Genomic DNA, 18,730 nt, shown 5'->3' on the forward strand with positions numbered 1-18,730 from the left:
CAACACCGTTTAGTACCTCAATTTAACATGCAAAGTTAACTATTGCCAATACTAAGTATCTTCCTCAAATTCATCCAAAGGCTGAAGAAGTTGCAAGAGGTTCTATGGGGTAAGCTTCTTCTAAAGCCTACAGCGAAAACCAAAAGAGAGATGGTTTTAGAGGAATGCCCAAGTCAAACCTATAATTTGTTGTTTTCATATGCTCCACAAGCAAGTTTCCAGCTTACAAATTGCTAACGTATGTCGCCCAGAAATTTTCTTAGTATATTAATACTATTGTTTTGCTTTTATCGTTTTACATTTATGTGACTCCATTAAAAGCTAAACCTAGAAACTAGCGTGAAGATGCCATATAAGTTAGTCATAACAAAACTTAACATACATGTTATAACACAGTTCAAATCAAAAATGTGAAGAAGTCACATTATAGATAACATGACATGCAGTTTGCTTGCCAGTTGTATGACAATTTAACAATAAAATCCACCAATCGGTAATCTTTCTGTATTGTTACCCATTTTCTGATGTAAACTGTACATATTTGACTGTACTCGCAAAATTCCGAAGTAACCATCGTATCTGTATATTTTAAAGGAAAAAAGAAATGATATTTCATATCTTACAAGTCAATGAGTTCTAACCTATAAAATAGACTATACTAACACCTGAGCATGTTTGTTCCTTATTTTAGATAAGAAGAAACAGTTCCCACCAAAGGGTGTAAGAATAAATCCCTATTTAAACTTTTTAAATGCTTTCTTGGCCTCCTATCCGGTATGTAGAACTGACGGCACCTATTTAATTTCCAAGCTGATGTGTTAGCATCCTCCTTCCAATACTAAAATCTTACTTAAAAATGCTCGTGTGCTTTGTGGGTCCACTTGTCTTGGGATTGTAGCATTGGCAACGCAGATGTTGCTCTAGAAATTACAAGCTTGTTCATCATAAATTCACATTCCGATTGTCAAGATTTCTTTACATTTCAATAACTAACTCGTCAATGATGGCTTCGGTTAAAAGATGGAGTGTACCAGAAATTCAGTAATGGGTTTACCAGAAATTCAGTAATTCGTTATATTGTCATTTTTACAGTCCTTAATATGTCTTCATCATTTGAAACCATCCAAAGTTGCATGCTATAGATCTAAAAGTGTCATATCCCTAACATGGGACTTAGATCCTGATAATTACTCATGTTTGTCATTCCGATGTATTTGTTTGAGATCAAGATGATCCAATGTAGTTTTCCACCATACCCGAGTACTTCATGATCAAATCCCTGCAAGTGTAGAAGAACATTGCTCATAAGAATGTGAAAAAACTAAAATTAGGGAGTGAAACAATAAAAATTACAGAACTCAACAGGAGAATTTAACTTTTGAACACTGTGACTCTCACTGATAGTAATAAATAATAGAACGACAGACCTCCGATGGTTTAGTTGCTTTTCATATTCTTCCAACTTCTGCTTTTGACCAGCAACAGTCTGTAAAATTGCAATGCGATCTCTAAATATCAAACAAAACACTCCCATGCTTTATAATGAGATCATACCAAATTTTTCAAAAAAAATTGAAATTAACTACAATAAATAAATCTGTAGATCAAAAATTGTGCGCCATTGAAGCTTTATAAACAAGCATGGCCTACAACATCAATCCCGAAAGGACCTTCACCCAGATAACGTGCTATTATTCCTACAACTCCAAAAAAAATTAATTGAAAGTTGATAAACTGACAAATATCCCGAAGACATCCCAAGGAGACTTCAGCCTCACAAAATTTAGGAGATGTTTTTGTTGCACCCCCAATGATTAGCAACTAAAACATTAAAGAGTATTAAAACTAAATAACTGAAAGAATGCATTCAGATAAAATCAATTTTCAAGAAGAGATTTGGAGACCTTTTAATACTACGTTTCAGATCTAATTACTTCTTCCGAGTCAGTGATGGTGCTGAGGGAACCAAATGATCACAAGGAGACTAAGGTTAAGAGGAAGAATAACAAAGGGGTGGAGAGCAGTATTCATCTGACGTGCAGAAGACCATCTTTGTTGTTAGTCTGTCATAGGAATGGAGATTGGATTCCTCTGTTCTGGTGTTGTATTTGTGTTATCCAGTTGGATATATTTTTGCCTGTATTAATGCCATTCATGCATTAAGGCCTTGGGAAGAGGTCCCCCTTTTCGGCCTCCCTTACTTGGGCCAGACTAAAACTTCCCGAGTTTACCATCAAAGGAAAAAGGAATTTTCAGAATACATAGATTTATCTGACTCTTTTCTCTTGCAAGCATGCACAGCACTAGATGCTTTGAAGAGGTTTTTCTTCACATATTTTCTTATACAAAGGATGTTGTCTTAAGTTTTGACTAATCCCCTTGAGCAAATATGTGTATAGCATCATTTTGTAAGCTCTTAAATGCACTCAAATCATTCAGATTGCCACTGAGATAAGAGGTTTCATTTGTGTATGGAAACAAATGATGGTAAATATTAGAATATAAGTGGAGGTGAGTTAAAGTTCAAAAGAAATGCCAAAGTGCCTTGAACATATGTCCTACTCAAAAGAGGAAGTCCAAACAGCTGAAAAAACATTTAAGTTCACAGATTTGATCTCCTTCCCTATGAATTGAACCTTCTAATTTGATGATATTAAGCTTCCAAACAAATGATCCAACAGAAGATCACATGAGCTTGTGCTTCCCTGCCCACTTGATGGCTTTACATAAAAACTTGGTAGTCCATTGACTCCATTCTTCATCATCCTTGTAGATAAATTCTTCCACAAAATCCTTCATTGAGTCAAGGTTTGTTTATCAAGGCTTCTAGATATCTATGTTGTTCAAAAAGAATAAAAAGCATATTCTCTATCCTGTTAAAGATCCTTTCTCAAATCTTCTGAAGATTATCTCAGGAGAAAATTAAAATTGAAGAACAATGTTAGAACCTTAACAGACCAACACATTAATGCTAGTATTTTAATATTCTTATTTAAACATTCAGGAGGTTTGAAAGCTTTATGACAAAACCCTTGACAGTGGTAAATTATACAGAGCTAGAAACATTTAAAAAAGAAATTAAATTAAAAACTCAAAATCTTGCAGTTTAAACACCATAGATCTGATTCTAATCAAAAGGGAGTTTTTATAAGACGATGTTATCAACGCCTATTTTTCATAACTTGGAATACAAAGTGTTAGCCAGTTCTCCACCTGGCGCTCCTAACCAGCCAAATTTTGAACCAGTCCTTGGTCCTGGTCCTGGTTCACCTATGGGTTTTGCCAAGGTTTGAACCCAGGCAGGTTGGTTCCTCCAGGCTGAACATAGGTCGAACCATGGTTGAACCAAGGCCAACCCAGGCAAGTGCGAACCAGGTACAGTTTCACTGTGAAACATTCTATAATTTAGTGTGAAAAACAATTATTACAGAATTTGAATAAAGATCTTAAATGTAACAAAGCAAAATTTGCTGATGTTCAAATATTTATTACATCAAATTAAATTAGCCCTCAAGATTTCTCTTAGTGAAAATTTTTATATCCAATTGCTAATAATGACCATCTGATTAGTTGGATGCTCCCTATATAAATCATGTTTTAAACATTAAACAGTATCTTCAATAGGTGAAGGGAGTCGCAAGCTACTTTTATAACATTTTTCAAGTCAGATGTTAATTACAAACAAATAAGCTCTCTGCACAATGAAAAAGTAATAAGCATTTGAGGACTTGGAAAGTGAGAATGTTATTAGTGCAGCTGATCCCATTGGGCACTAGCACTATATGTGAATCAACTAATGCCTTTGATGAAGAAGACGAAGATTTAGATAATCCATTAGACGATTAAAACTTAGCATAAAGTTCTAATTGTTAAACTTAACTCAATATTATTTTAATATTTATTATGTTGATAATGGATATGATGGCTATGATTACAAGTTTACACACACACACACACACACACACTAATGAGCCCAAACCCCATTTCAAAATTTGTCTTCTAGCGAACTGGTTCTTTGAACCTGAACTTGAACTTAGCAGGCCAAAGGAAAAAAGAGCTTTCAAGGGAACAAACAAGTTATAGTCTATATTTTGAAATTGGGGGTAGAGACCTCCCGTGTACAAGCATGTTATTCAGTCTCATTCAAGAATAGGGGATGGAGACATCCCATATACAGAAAACAGAAAAGACAGTATAATTGCCCCATGCATCATGTACTCTCCAATCTGAATATTAGAAAAGAATATTTGAATGTTCAAGCACAGTGAAGAGGTTGTTGACTGAGAAAATGAAAATATGCTATCTTCCACTTTAAATGCTAGAAAAAGATTAATTAAAGGTTCATGAATAGTTAAGAAATATGCAATATGTTGGAATGTGTCCAACTCTTCCTTTAGGAATCATGGCATACAGATCCTTCACTAGGATGCTAGTGGTTTCCTAAGTACATCTGTAAAGAGAAACAGCCAATTCAACTCCTTTCAAGTGGTATCAGAAAGAGTTTGAAAGTTCAAATTCCTTCAGGTAATGCTGAGGATAAAATTGTTGGAATGTGTCTACCATATCCCTTGGGAATCATGACGTAGTTTAATGTCCAATGAGATCCTTAATTGAGATGGAAACAATTTCCTATATGTTGGTCGGATATTTTGCAACCAATAGTTTTGGGTGAAATCCAATCGCAAAATAGGATGACCAGCCACAGCGTGTGAGACAGAGTCTCCCCTACCTTAAAGGGAAGGCTCTCTCTTCTCACCGTTCCTTGGATCAACTCAAGGTAAGCAAGAAGTTGAGAGGTTTTGTAAGGGGCGTTACCAATATTCTTTCTTCTTATCTTTTAGAAAAGAATCCACTTACCCACGGAGTAACAAGCAAGATGAAACCTCAAACTAAACTTCTATCTAAAGTTGTAAACAGTGATATTGATAAACTAACACTAACTCAAAAACTAGCGAAAAACGTATTAGTTTGCTTCTAAGTCTTGTTTTAACCTATTCTATAAGAATAACCTCTACCATTGGAGCACAAAGACTTCTAGAAGTAGAGAATTCTAACTATTTTTCATGAATGTAAGATGGTAACACAAGCTATAGTCAAAGCTTCTAGTCTATGTATTACCACAATCGCTCCTAGTCAAAGCTTCGGCTCCGATTGCTTGTTAACTCACTACGCTCTGTTGTTGAACACACAATAATAACATGAATCAAAGACAATAGACACAAATTACAGTCAAAGCTTATAATTTTCTCTATCACAATTGCTTCCAGTCAAAATTTTGAATCCAATTGCTTCTATTTATTCACTTTTCTCCCAAATTCATATTACACAATCAAAGTTATGCTTGCACAAGTCTGGCAAAGCTTTTTTGCATACAACAAAAGATTATTTTTACAATGAGGGGGCACTCCTTTATATAGGCAAAGGAGTTGAGAAAAAGAAAGAAAAAGTGGGAGCAACTCAACCAACTTTGACCCGGTCTAACAAACAAGAGAAATTATTGGGTTACATGCAACTTAACATGTAATTCGCATTACATGTAATTATACATTTTCATGTAATACATCCTCTTCAATTACAAATATGAAAGAAGGTGAAGAAGAAGAAGAAGACGAAGAAGAAAGACGGAAGAGAATTGAAACAATCCTAGGGATTGTTTTGAAGGATCTTGTACTTGGTGATGCAATCCAGGATGATAATAGGATCGGGACTTTCTATATTTCATGTCACTGCATTATCTTTGACAAGTTTTCAATTGTGATTTGAAAACTCAATGTGATCAATCTTTTCCGTATTCCAAGTTGTGAATTATCTTATCACACTTGCATATTCTGGATTTTCTGACACTTAGAAGACCTTCTCGACGGTGTCCGAATCTAACTCGGAACAACTTTCCACCAACACCTTTCATTTTTTTTCATTTTTTTAAAGTAAAGTGCTTGGTGTGTTCCATCACGAACTCCGGGTCTCAAACAACCATTGGGAAAATGGAGACCAGAAGAATTACCACTTCTTTGATTTGCAGCACGCCTTCTTTACTGGATATCTTCATTCTTTATAGGAATCCTAACATATCTTGACTTGCTACATCATGAAAGTTTCAATGGGACTGAATTCATGAAAGCTTTGAGATTTGAGTTATAATAAAAAATCCATGAGGGGTGGGTATCCAAAGTATGGATTAGACACTTATGAAACACATATGATGGCTGTAAATGAACCGGAAAGCATATGTAGAGGATGGAAAAGGGTAGGTGGAGAGACAGAGAAAACATGAAGTGGGTGATGAATATGCTTTGGGACATGAAAGTGAAACGCATGGGAATGTATGTAAATGAAAACTTTTTTACTTTTAAAAAGTGACTTGGGCTTTCAAGATGTCATTGCACGGAAAGTGGATTACATGTTTATGCAACATGTAATGAGAAACAAGAAGTGAAATGACATGCGAATGCCGATGGAGGGTGAGCTTACATGTAAGTGCATGTGAGGAATGAGATAAAATGTTTTATGACATGGAATGATGGAATTACGTGTAATTTGCTTGTGAAGTGTAAGTGCATGTGGAAGGAATGAATGCAATGTGCCTTGAGGCGAAGAGGTGAAAGGTGGAGTGAAGTGAAACGTGTTCAAATTCTTGGGAAAGAAATTGCAATTTCCTCCAAAAGAAGAAAAAACAGAAAGCAAACAAACAAACAACGAAAACAAACACATACCTTTGGTTTTAGACTCAAATATGCCAAGAGGCAAGTTACTTTCATGTGCAAATTCAAATTTGGAATTTGGGAAAAATCCAAAAGTATTAAAATGAGATTTTTCATCATTTTTAAAGGAAAAATGCACTATTCATGGGATATATATGGACAAATGTGCAATAACAAGTCATAATATGCATGGAAACAGCAAGATAATATGAATTGATGAGCAAGTTTGAAACTATCCACTTACTTGGAGGTTATGAGCCAAAATAGCAAGATTTATAGATTTTGAAGACCAATTCTCTCTCAAATCTAGATTTTCAAACAACTTTTTGACTTCTTCCATACTTGCATTTAACAAATATTAATGAGCAATGAAGGGTTGAATTTGACATGAAAATACCAAATACATGGTCTCCAAAGGCAATAGCATGCATTAAAACTCAAAAACAACCCTGTAAAGTTGAAATAACCCTGACAGGTTATTGCTTCTTTTAAAACCAAAAAATCTTAAACTTTAGTGAATTGACATTTCGTCAAATACTTTGCAAGCAGGCTCTGACAAAGATATTAATTTACACCCAAAAACTGAACCGCATCAATTCTTAATTACTTGGTATGCAACCGTTAAATGGTGAGGATGTACTGTCTTAAGCAGATTCACCAAACAAGATGGAAGTAATATTTGCAACGAATAATTGTAGCTCCAATAATTATCAGTAAATCTTATTGTAATTTGTAATTAAGGACGGTTCTATTATAATTTCTAATGATAATAGCATGTCCTTTAATAGTAATCCAATTGAGAATAACAGCGTCAGAACTGTACAATTAAAGCAATATCAAAAAACCTGGAAATTGTCGTTGTCATGTGCATGCACACCAAGACCGCACCTTTCTGAGCCCAACTGCAGATCCTGCCGATTGTGAATGATGAAGTTCAGTTGAAAATTCAAAACGGTTTATTCCTTGCCTTCCACAAGGTCTTTCAAGCATCACAAGTTGTAGAGAAAACCAATACGGTGCCAGAGGTAATGCGTAGCTTACTGTAAAGAGAAAACCACACCCGCAGAGGTGCCTTATTAATCAGTACTATTTACGCTAGACAGTAATTGCACATGCATTAATCAGTATGGAGATCGCAAGTACATGAAGCAAGACGTCTAGCCAAATTCACTTCATCCTCAGTCTGGGTTGACACTTCATCCAGCTGTCTCAAGTATGGGACGAAATAACTTCCCGTGCCTTGTTTGTTCTTCAGATGCATCATCCACGGGCTTATCAATTTCTGGTCGTATTGCCTAGCTACTGGATCGTGAGTGCTAACAATGGATTCACACACTCATTTGGTTGCAAATCTTCCACCTCTGATTCCAACCTTCGACGCTATGAATGATCGAAATCTCTTGCGTCCTTTGGTGACACCTTTGGCCCGACCCGTAAGCGGTTTGGAAACAGTTGAAATATGCCTCAGCAAATGCCTTAATCCACAGCTCGTGCCGGCTACTGTTTCCAACCCAGTCTTCAGAATCCGCGAATCCAAATTTCTCGATGATTATAGTTTAATCCGCCTGATTCAAGAATTCGTGTCCTGGAATTTTTTTTAATTAATTCTCATGCTCAGCGAAATGAACTCGTTGATATACTGAAACGCTGCTAACTGATCCCGTAAAAATAATAAACTCCAATTTGCAAAATAGCTTAATCTTCGATTCTCAAGCCTCAGAATGGTCTTCCAAAATTTTGGCCTTAAGCCACAGATTTTGCCCTGATGAAATGACTGAATGTCACCTCCAATCTGCAATAATTCAGATGATATTTCACACCCTCAAAATTGCGTACCGATTGAGAGTTTTCGTTCTCAATGGCCCGTTGTGACGATTGCAGAAACCCTAGGTTCTACAATGCACCTGTGATTGAATCACAATCTAAAATCAAAAGAGAGATAACAACTGCCTGCCTCGAATGGAGCCCCGGGGTGCCTATTTATTCTTTTCTCTCCACCTTCTAGAACATTTTTGATTTTATCTATTAAGTGACTTTATTAAATATTTTTATAATCCAAGTCACTTTATTAAATTAATTAAATATAAAGTTATCTTTTAATATTTATTTATTTGATAACTTTATAAATAATTAACTTAATATCACTTATTTATTTAATTAAAATAATTAATTAGTCGTCCTTACAAAATATTCATTATTTTGGACACCCAGATTAATTAAATTAATTAAATCGAACTGTCACCAAAAATGGGGACATGACAAAAGTTTACTTACAGATTTCCTTTTCGCTACTGAATTATGTATATTTCCTATAGATACAATCAATGCCAATGAAGTATACAAGTGTTGTACAGTATATATAAAACTCAATGCAAATGATGATAAATATTATTCAAGATCGGCGTCTGGGATGCCTTCGATCTGCACACATTAATCAATTACTATGTTGCAATATCGAGCGGCATATACATTACATATGATGTGGATGGGTACATGGGTGAATGTGCATGTCTCCATTTGGAGACATGTCCATTCACCGATGTGCCTGATCGGTGGAATGGTCACACCCGATGATTAGTCATAACAAGAACTAATTCCATTTAAGACTTAACTAAGTTTATTTGCAATTGATAACAATCAGTATAAATACGATTGTTTCTAGAATTCAAATCTGAGATATTACTTCAATAATAATATGCATCGACAGTTTTGAATGTTGCAATCTTCATTAAAATATTCAAACGATATACATGTACATATACATATCGATATTCTACATATTGACATATATATATATACATGAGTATGGTCTCATGAGATCAGTTCAATTTTCTGAACCAAAGCTATTTGCCTCAACACTCCCTCTCAGCTAGGGAAGACAAAGTGCATATGAATATTCTTATTATAAGAAGCATTTTCCTCAAGATATATATAAGAAAATCAAGTCTCATGATATTCTTTTCAGTTATGGTGAGTATAAATATATCAAGTCACATGATATACACCATACCAGTTCATAGCATATCCATAGATATTAAGTCACATAATATCCATCAATATGCTCTTTTAACTAACATGATCTTTCCTTCAATATCAAGTCGCATGATATTCATCATGATAGTAATCTAATAATAATAAAGTCGTCACCTTATATTATCAGAATCAATATTTCATTATAAAAGATTATCTCCTTAAATAATGAACATAGGGTAGGCCCATGAGTCATAAAGTCACACATATGACGAAAGAGTATAAACATCTTTAATTAATTAAACAAATTATACAAGGTTGAGACTCAATCTCATAAACTTACATTTCAATCAAATCAAGTTTCTTTTTGAAATGATCAACTTTCACTTTAGGGAGAGCCTTGGTGAGAATGCCAGCAATTTGATCACTTGTATTAATATATTCTAATTGAATAGCTCTTCTTTCCACCATGTCTGTCACGAAGTGGTAAGGAATCTCTATATGCTTGGATCTATCATGAAATATCGAATTCACAGATAACTTAATACATCTTTGATTATCACAATGAATTGTGGTAGGTTCCAAAGGTTCACCAAACAAGTTTGAAAGCAACTTCCGAAGCCACACTACTTTTCAAGCTCCCATCGCTGCTGTAATATACTCTGCCTCAATAGAACTTTGAGCAATAGAAGCTTGCTTTCTGCATATCCAGGAGATCATGGCTGATCCTAAACTAAAGCAACATCCTGATGTGCTTTTCGGGTCTTTTACACTTCCAGCCCAATCAAAATCAGTATATCCATGTAATTACAAGCTGGTATTCTCATATTTAAGTTCATATCCAATAGTACCTTGAAGATACCTCAATATGTGCTTCAAAGCTACAAGATGAATCTCACGAGGTTCACACATGAACTGCCTTAATGCATTCACTGCATAGCAGATATCAGGTCAAGTATTTCCAAGATACATCAAAGACCCATTTGTCTATTTGTATAAGTTGGGATCAACTAGTCTAGATTCAGCACTTGCTTCCTTTAGCTTGTGAAGATGGTTTCCATAGGTGTAGACATGGGTCGACAGTCCCACATTCCAAATCTTTTCAAAATGTCAATAGTATACTTCTTTTGATGTAGAAAAATATTACCAGACTTCTGACGTACTTCCAAACCAAGAAAGTAATGGAGAATTCCTAAATCCTTCATTTCGAATTCAGAAGCCAAATCTTTCTTACATTGATCAGTAAGGTGTTCTTCCCCTATAATCAGAAAATCATCAACATAAAGAATTAGAATTAACATATCACCTTTAGTTACTTTGAAGTAAAGATTTGGATCAGCCATGTTCTTGGTGAATTCAAGACTTAAGAGGTATTTGTCAATCCTTTGATACTGTAATGTCCCCCACTTAGCCAGTTTGGAGGTATGTTGTCGTTAGCCCATTCTTGTATGATCCCGAGGGCTAACCAGGACTTCAAAAGGGATCCTGAGGTTATTTGGCCTAGTCAAATTTAATTACAGGCCAAACGGAGTTCGTTTGTTGGGTTGTCAGGAAGACTTACTATTTTTAGTAAGCCAATATGGGGATGCAATGCCTTCAATTTTCAGTGACAGGATGAGATGCGTTTGTTGGGCTCTTTCTAATGAGCTATTATATGTGGGATTTCGAGTTTATTTGGTATATTATTTTAATGTTTGAAGTTACAACGGTAAAGTGACTATTTAAATTAAATATTATAATGTTTCATAAAGTCACTTTATAAAAATCAAGAATCCCCCTTTTGAGTACATACATGGACTTTGTAAAAAGAAAAAAGAAGTAATAATAAAAGTCATGTATTATCCCACATTGGCAAGACGGAAGTGTGGAGCAAGCGAGGAAGGGATTAAAAGGAAGAGGATAGCTCTCATTTATTTAGGCTTGGAAATAACAAAGAAATTGGAGAATTTTCCGAAGATTATATCTCAATAGTTTGAAGGACGAAATCCCTTCAAGCTGGAAATCTTGACGCCATTGAAAGATATGGTCTTGAGATTCAATAGGGTAGCAGTCTGAAAAAAGCAGATACGAAAAAGCAGCCCGAAAAAAGTGGAACCGAAAAAGCAGGCGGAAAAAGCAATCCGTAAAAGCAGTTCAAAAAAATGGAACCGAAAAAGCAGGCTGAAAAAGCGGGTACGAAAAAGCAGGCCGAAAAAGCAGTTCGAAAAAAGCAAAGCATAAGGGGCAGCATAGAAGGAAATTATTTCAGCCATCTACAACCAAGTTCTTTTGTTAGTATTGTTTTTAGGGTGTTATAAGCTTTCAGCTGTAAGTGTGCATTATACCAGCATTATCATTTTGTAATCCATGTAAATGCCAAAGTCTCGGCCATATTTCATGAGCATTGTAATTTTCATTGCAATTAAGAAGATAATAGTTGCTGGTGTCATTTAAGCAATTTAATATCATTACTTATCAGCTAGTTAGTTTGCATACCAACTGTTTGTAAAAATGTCAGTTGGCTACAGGTGTTCATTTCTCATGCTTAGATCATATATATGCACTGAATATTGTCAAAATTAGTAGCACACTCGTGTTAGGTCATTTGTGTAGTCCATAGTAGTCTTCTAGCACAAGATTTTCATTGGTGCAAATTGTAAAAAGATCATTTGAAGCTAGCTGAAATACTATATCAGTCATACGTCCCTTGCATGTGAATTGTTTGATGAAATTCCTTGAGCTTTCATCAGCATTTTTTGAGGGCAGATTGGAGGAGGGTTATTACAGTGGTATCAGAGCTATAAGTCTTGCCATCCTGTGGAGGTCTTATAGGGAATTTGGAACAGCCAGATAGAGGGAAAAGTGTTTGACAAAATGTCAAAACACTAAAATCAGAGCATTTTTTTTGTTTGAGCATGCGACAGGGGCTTTATAATTTCCGCAATACCAGAGCAAGACAAAATAAGACTTTAGACCTGCAGAGCAAACAGTCTAGTTCATCCGTGCAGGTGGACATAGAATCCAGTCATACAGACACAGAGGAGATATTCTTTGATCAAGGCGGAAATATGGGAGACATGAATGCTCGGGATCCTGGAGAGGAAAGATTCTTACAGTTATTAGAGACCTTGGCACAGGGACAGCGATTAGCAGAACAGAGGGCATAGGAACAAAATCAGAGAATGGAGCTTATGATGCAGATGATGGCTCGTCAAATGGGGTTGAATGCTAACGTGGGTGGAGGAAATAATCAGAATGGTAATAATCAAAATGGTAACAATCAGAATGGGAACAATCAGGATGGGACACATAATGGAGGTGAACAAGTTGGGAACAATTTCGATCATGCACCTCAGCAAGCTAGGACCGTGAGTTCAAGGCCCATGATTTCCACATTTCCTCCTAGAGCCCCAAAGCAGCCCGTACTAGAGACCTAGATCACTGATATACAGGACTAGTTGAGAAGAGATTGGGAAGCCGAAGGTCCAGATTTTACTGCTGCAATTACCTTTAGGGAGTATATGGATGTGCGGATGAAACATATGCCACGTGGACATGACAAGAACCAGAGCTATGAGCTACAGAAGAAAGTAGGGAAACTTCAGTTACCATATTATGATGGCTCGGGGAAGTCTACAGCAAGAGCTTGAGTTCAAAAGCTTGATACATACTTTCAATTGAACCCTATGCCTGAGGAAGAAGCTATTAAGTATGCAGCAATTCATCTGGATGGGTTAGCACACGAGTGGTGGCATCATGGTATGGTCACTATGGGTCATGCACACATTACCTCATATGTGGAGTTTACGGAGAGACTGATTGAACGTTTTGATAGGAAGGATCCAGAACTACATTTCAAGGAGTTAGCTTAGCTTAAACAATGGGGATCATTGGAAACATACATTTCAGAATTTCAGAAACTTGCAGTGTTAGTAACAGATGTATCTGAATGGAGGATACTGGTTCTATTTATGGATGGGTTAGCTGATCCATTGAGAGGGTGGATTAAAGCTCTCAACCCTCCCACTTTGCAGGAAGCCATTAAGAAAGCTCGTGACATGGATTCCTCTTCAGCTTCTAAAAATAAATTGCAGGCAAAGAGTTTCCCTTCGAGGAAAGATAAGGATAGTAAACCTTTTCGTAGAGAGGGTCAGCCACCTAAGGAGGAAAGTAAGAGGTTGGACAATGAGACACTTAATGATCTCAGGAAGAAGAAGCTTTGTTTTCATTGCAGGGAGCCTTGGGATTTGTCACATAAGTGTCCATTGACAGCAAAAGCCAAGCAGATGGAGTACTTTTCAACCGAAGAGTCAGTGGATGGAGATTCAGAGTAGTCATCAGAATCAGATGGAGATGATAAATCTTCACATGAGGAAGCACACAGTGATAGCACGATAGCTCAGTTGTCCAGTATACAGGAGGCCGTCGCTTTTAGAGTTAGGGGAACTTTGGATGGAAAAAGATTTGTGGCACTCATTGATACAGGGGCAACACATAACTTCATTGATGAAAAGTTTGTGACACGTAGAGGGTTACATACAAAAGAGCATAGGGGATTTAAGGTGATGGTTGCCGACGGCTTCAAAATCGACTGTACCAAGAAAATCTCCAACTTGCAGCTTCGTTTGGGAGATTATGACATGGTGGGAGATTTCTTTGTTGTCAACATTGGTGATCAGGATATGGTGCTTGGGATGAATTGGATGAAATCTCTGGAAGAGTTTACATTTAACCTCCAGAAAATGGAAATGAGGTTTGAGGCAAATGGTAAGAAGATAGTACTCAGAGGTTTGTTAGATGGGAGACTACGAGTGGTGTCACTCAAGCGGATGCAGAGTTTCTTCAGACACGACCAGGTGCAGTGGACAGCAGAGTTCAGAGTAATGCATGAGGTGACAGAGCAACATAAACAGGAGTATCCCCTTGATGTACAAAAAGTAATAACCAAACATACTAAGGTGTTTGGTGAGATACCTCCAGGCAGACCCCCGGATAGGGGAATTGAGCATGTTATTGAGTTAGAGGAAGGGGCTAAGCCAGTCATCATCACACCCTACCGCCATCGAAAGAGATATAAAGATGAAATAGAAAAGGCAATCAAGGAGTTGATTGACATGGGGCACATACGACCCAGCAAGAGTCCTTTCGCTTCTTCAGTAGTATTGGTGAAGAATAAGGATGGTACAATGAGGATGTGCATTGATTATAGGGAACTAAACAAGAAGACAATCAAGAATCGATATCCTATTCCACGCATTGATGAGCTTATTGATGAATTGCACGGTGCCTGCTACTTCTCTAAGATTGATTTGAGATCCGGCTACCACCAAATACGGGTTAGAGAGGTGGATGTGGAGAAGACAGCTTTTAGATGCCACTATGGACATTTTGAGTTCTTAGTCATGCCCTTTGGGTTGACTAATGCCCTCGCCACTTTCCAGTTCTGTATGAATAGAGTATTCAGAGATCAGTTGAGGAAGTTTGTGTTGATTTTTTTTTATGATATACTGATATACAGCCGTACTTGGGAGGAACATTTGAAGCATATTGATGCAGTGCTCAACATTCTAGAGAGGGATTCATTATATGCCAAGATGAGTAAATGCGAGTTCGGGATGACAGAGTTGCTCTATCTAGGGCATATTATTAGTGCAGGAAGTGTTCGGGCTGACCCAGACAAGATCAGGGCCATTCTGGATTGGCCAACGCCGAGGAACATTTCGCAACTCAAGGGATTTCTTGGGCTTTGCGGGTTCTACTGCAGATTTGTGAAAGGATTTTCACAGATAGCAGCACCACTTACAGATTTGACACGGAGAGACAGTTTCAAGTGGTCAGAGAGGGCTCAGGATTGTTTTGACACGTTCAAGGAGCTGATGAGTACATGCCCTGTTTTAGCCATTCCAGATTTCACCAAGCCTTTTGAGCTGCAGTGTGATGCCTCAGGAGAGGGCGTAGGAGTTGTCCTCATGCAGGACAAACATCCCATCGCATATGAGAGCAGGAAATTACGAGGTGTTGAGAGAACTTGCAGCATCTATGACAAAGAAATGCTAGCAATCATGCACGCGCTAGCTAAGTTCAGGCAATACTTAGCAGGGAGCCGATTCACAGTAAAAATAGATCATAACAGCTTGAAGCATTTCCTTGGACAGAAGGATCTCAATGACAGGCAACAGAAATGGGTGAGTAAGTTACAGGCTTATGATTTTGACATAGTCTATGTCAAAGGGAAGAAAAATATCGTCGCAGATGCTTTATCTAGAAGGCCTCATTTGCTTGCTGTTGGGATAGTCATGGACGATTGGAGAGAGTTGATCTTGGCAGAGTATGCCAAGGATAGTTGGGCATCTAGTGTTATTGAAGGAACTATTCAGGATAGTCGATACACTGTTGTAAATGATTTGATCACCTACAAGGAAAGGATTTATTTAGTACTCGGGTCTGCTATGAAGCAGAAGATTCTGAGGGCATTTCATGATTCACCATTGGCAGGACATCCCGAATTCTTTAAGACATATCGGCAGGTGAGAGAGCGCTTCACTTGGAAAGGACTCAAAACAGAGGTGCTTCAGTTTGTTAGGGAGTGCCCAGTATGTCAGCAGAACAAACAGGAACATTCCTTTCCAGGTGGTTTACTACAGCCCCTACCCATACCAGAGAAGAAGTGGGATAGCATTTCCATGGATTTCATTACAGGCCTCCCCAAGGTACAGGGTCGGGATTGTATTCTTGTTGTGGTAGACAGATTGACGAAATTTGCACATTTCTTTGCAATTTCATCCACATATTCAGCAGTACAGACAGCAGAGCTATTCCTTCGAGAGGTATTTAGATTACATGGGATGCCACGGAACATAGTCAGCGACAAGGATAGTAGGTTTATGAGCCACTTTTGGCAGGAGTTGTTCAGGTTGTGTGGAACAGAGCTAACTCCGAGTACCAGTTACCACCTCCAAACTGATGGGCAGACAGAGATAGTGAATAAATGGGTTGAGGGGTACCTTCGAAACTACATTGCAGGAGAGCAGAAGGCTTGGGTGAAGTGGGTGCATCTAGGGGAGTACTGCTATAATACCTCTTTCCATATGTCTATTCAAATGTCCCCTTTCATGGCATTGTACGGGTATGATGCTCCTAATTTTCTGGATTTGTTATTTGGGGACAGTAGGGTGCCTAAGGCCAAGGATATATTGCAGGAGTGTCAGGACATTATGCGATCCTTGAAGGAAAATTTGCAAAGGGCACAAAATCAGCAGAAGCAATATGCTGATCAGCACAGGGTTGAGAGATCTTTCGAGGTAGGAGACATGGTGTACCTCATGTTACAGCCATATAGACAGTCCTCTCTCAAGAGGAGTGGAGCAGAGAAATTGAAACCACGCTACTATGGACCATTCAAAGTAATCAAGAGAGTGGGTGAGGTAGCTTATGAGTTGGAGCTGCCTGCAAACAGTAAAGTACATAATGTGTTCCATGTGTCACGCCTTAAGAAGGCATTGGGGCATAATGTGGTACCTTCAGTAGTATTGCCACCTCTCGATGATGAGGGAAAACATATCTTGATTCCTGAGGCTATACTTGACTCCAGGGAGAGGGTGCTTCGCAGGCGGACTATCAGGGAGTACCTAGTAAAGTGGAGGAACCTACCAGTTGAGGATGCGACATGGGAGGCAGAGGAGATTATTCAGCATCCTGAGTTGAGATTGCTTGGGGACAAGCAATTTCAAGAGGGGCGGACTGTAATGTCCCCCACTTAGCCAATTTGGAGGTATGTTGTCATTAGCCCATTCTTGTATGATCCCGAGGGCTAACCAGGACTTCAAAAGGGATCCTGAGGTTATTTGGCCTAGTCAAATTTAATTACAGGCCAAACGAGTTCGTTTGTTGGGTTGTCAGGAAGACTTACTATTTTTAGTAAGCCAATAGGGGGATGCAGTGCCTTCAATTTTCAGTGACAGGATGGGATGTGTTTTGTTGGGCTCTTTCTAATGAGCTATTATATGTGGGATTTCGAGTTTATTTGGTATATTATTTTAATGTTTGAAGTTACAACGGTAAAGTGACTTTAAATTAAATATTATAATGTTTCATAAGGTCACTTTATAAAAATCAAGAGTCCCCCTTTTGAGTACATACATGGACTTTGTAAAAAGAAAAAAGAAGTAACATTAAAAGTCATGTATTATCCCACATTAGCAAGACGGAAGTGTGGAGCAAGTGAGGAAGGGATTAAAAGGAAGAGGATAGCTCTTATTTATTCAGGCTTGGAAATAACAAAGAAATTGGAGAATTTTCTGGAGATTATATCTCAATAGTTTGAAGGACGAAATCCCTTCAAGCTGGAAATCTTGACGCCATTGAAAGATATGGTCTTGAGATTCAATATGGTAGCAGTCTTAAAAAAGTAGATACGAAAAAGCAGCCCGAAAAAAGCGGAACCGAAAAAGCAGGCGGAAAAAGCAATCCGTAAAAGCAGTTCAAAAAACGGAACCGAAAAAGTAGGCTAAAAAAGCAGGTACAAAAAAGCAGGCCGAAAAAGCAGTTCGAAAAAAGCAAAGCAGAAGGGGCAACATAGAAAGAAATTATTTCAGCCATCTACAACCAAGTTCTTTTGTTAGTATTGGTTTTAGGGTGTTATAAGCTTTCAGCTGTAAGTGTGCATTATACCAGCATTATCATTTTGTAATCCATGTAAATGCCAAAGTCTCGGCCATATTTCATGAGCATTGTAATTTTCATTGCAATTAAGAAGATAATAGTTGTTGGTGTCATTTAAGCAACTTAATATCATTATTTATCAGCTAGTTAGTTTGCATACCAACTATTTGTAAAAATGCCAGTTGGCTGTAAGTGTTCATTTCTCATGCTTAGATCATATATATGCATTGAATATTGTCAAAATCAGTAGCACACTCGTGTTAGGTCATGTGTGTAGTCCATAGTAGTCTTCTAGCACAAGATTTTCATTGATGCAAATTGTAAAAAGATCATTTGAAGCTAGCTGAAATACTATATCAGTCATAAGTCCCTTGCATGTGAATTGTTTGATGAAATTCCTTGAGCTTTCATCAGCATTT

The 18,730-nt window shown here is 37.5% G+C and overlaps 1 protein-coding gene across 1 annotated transcript in view; it reads right to left on the minus strand.

The window, feature by feature from the left end:
* Positions 1–396: 396 nt before the first annotated feature.
* The window catches only part of LOC149528301 (mediator of RNA polymerase II transcription subunit 9-like), a 206,242-nt gene continuing 187,908 nt past the window's right edge, over positions 397–18,730 (minus strand). The window contains exons 4-5 of the mRNA XM_089810587.1: positions 1,428–1,486; positions 397–1,279 (exon numbers count right to left, since the gene is read on the minus strand). Coding sequence (XP_089666713.1) covers positions 1,225–1,279; positions 1,428–1,486 — 114 coding nt within the window. The 3' untranslated portion in view covers positions 397–1,224. The remainder of the gene's footprint in view (positions 1,280–1,427; positions 1,487–18,730) is intronic.

The sequence above is a fragment of the Cupressus sempervirens genome, chromosome 11 (genome assembly GCF_028749045.1).
Source record: "Cupressus sempervirens isolate cs-2001-9-10 chromosome 11, ASM2874904v1, whole genome shotgun sequence".
Lineage (NCBI taxonomy): Eukaryota > Viridiplantae > Streptophyta > Pinopsida > Cupressales > Cupressaceae > Cupressus > Cupressus sempervirens.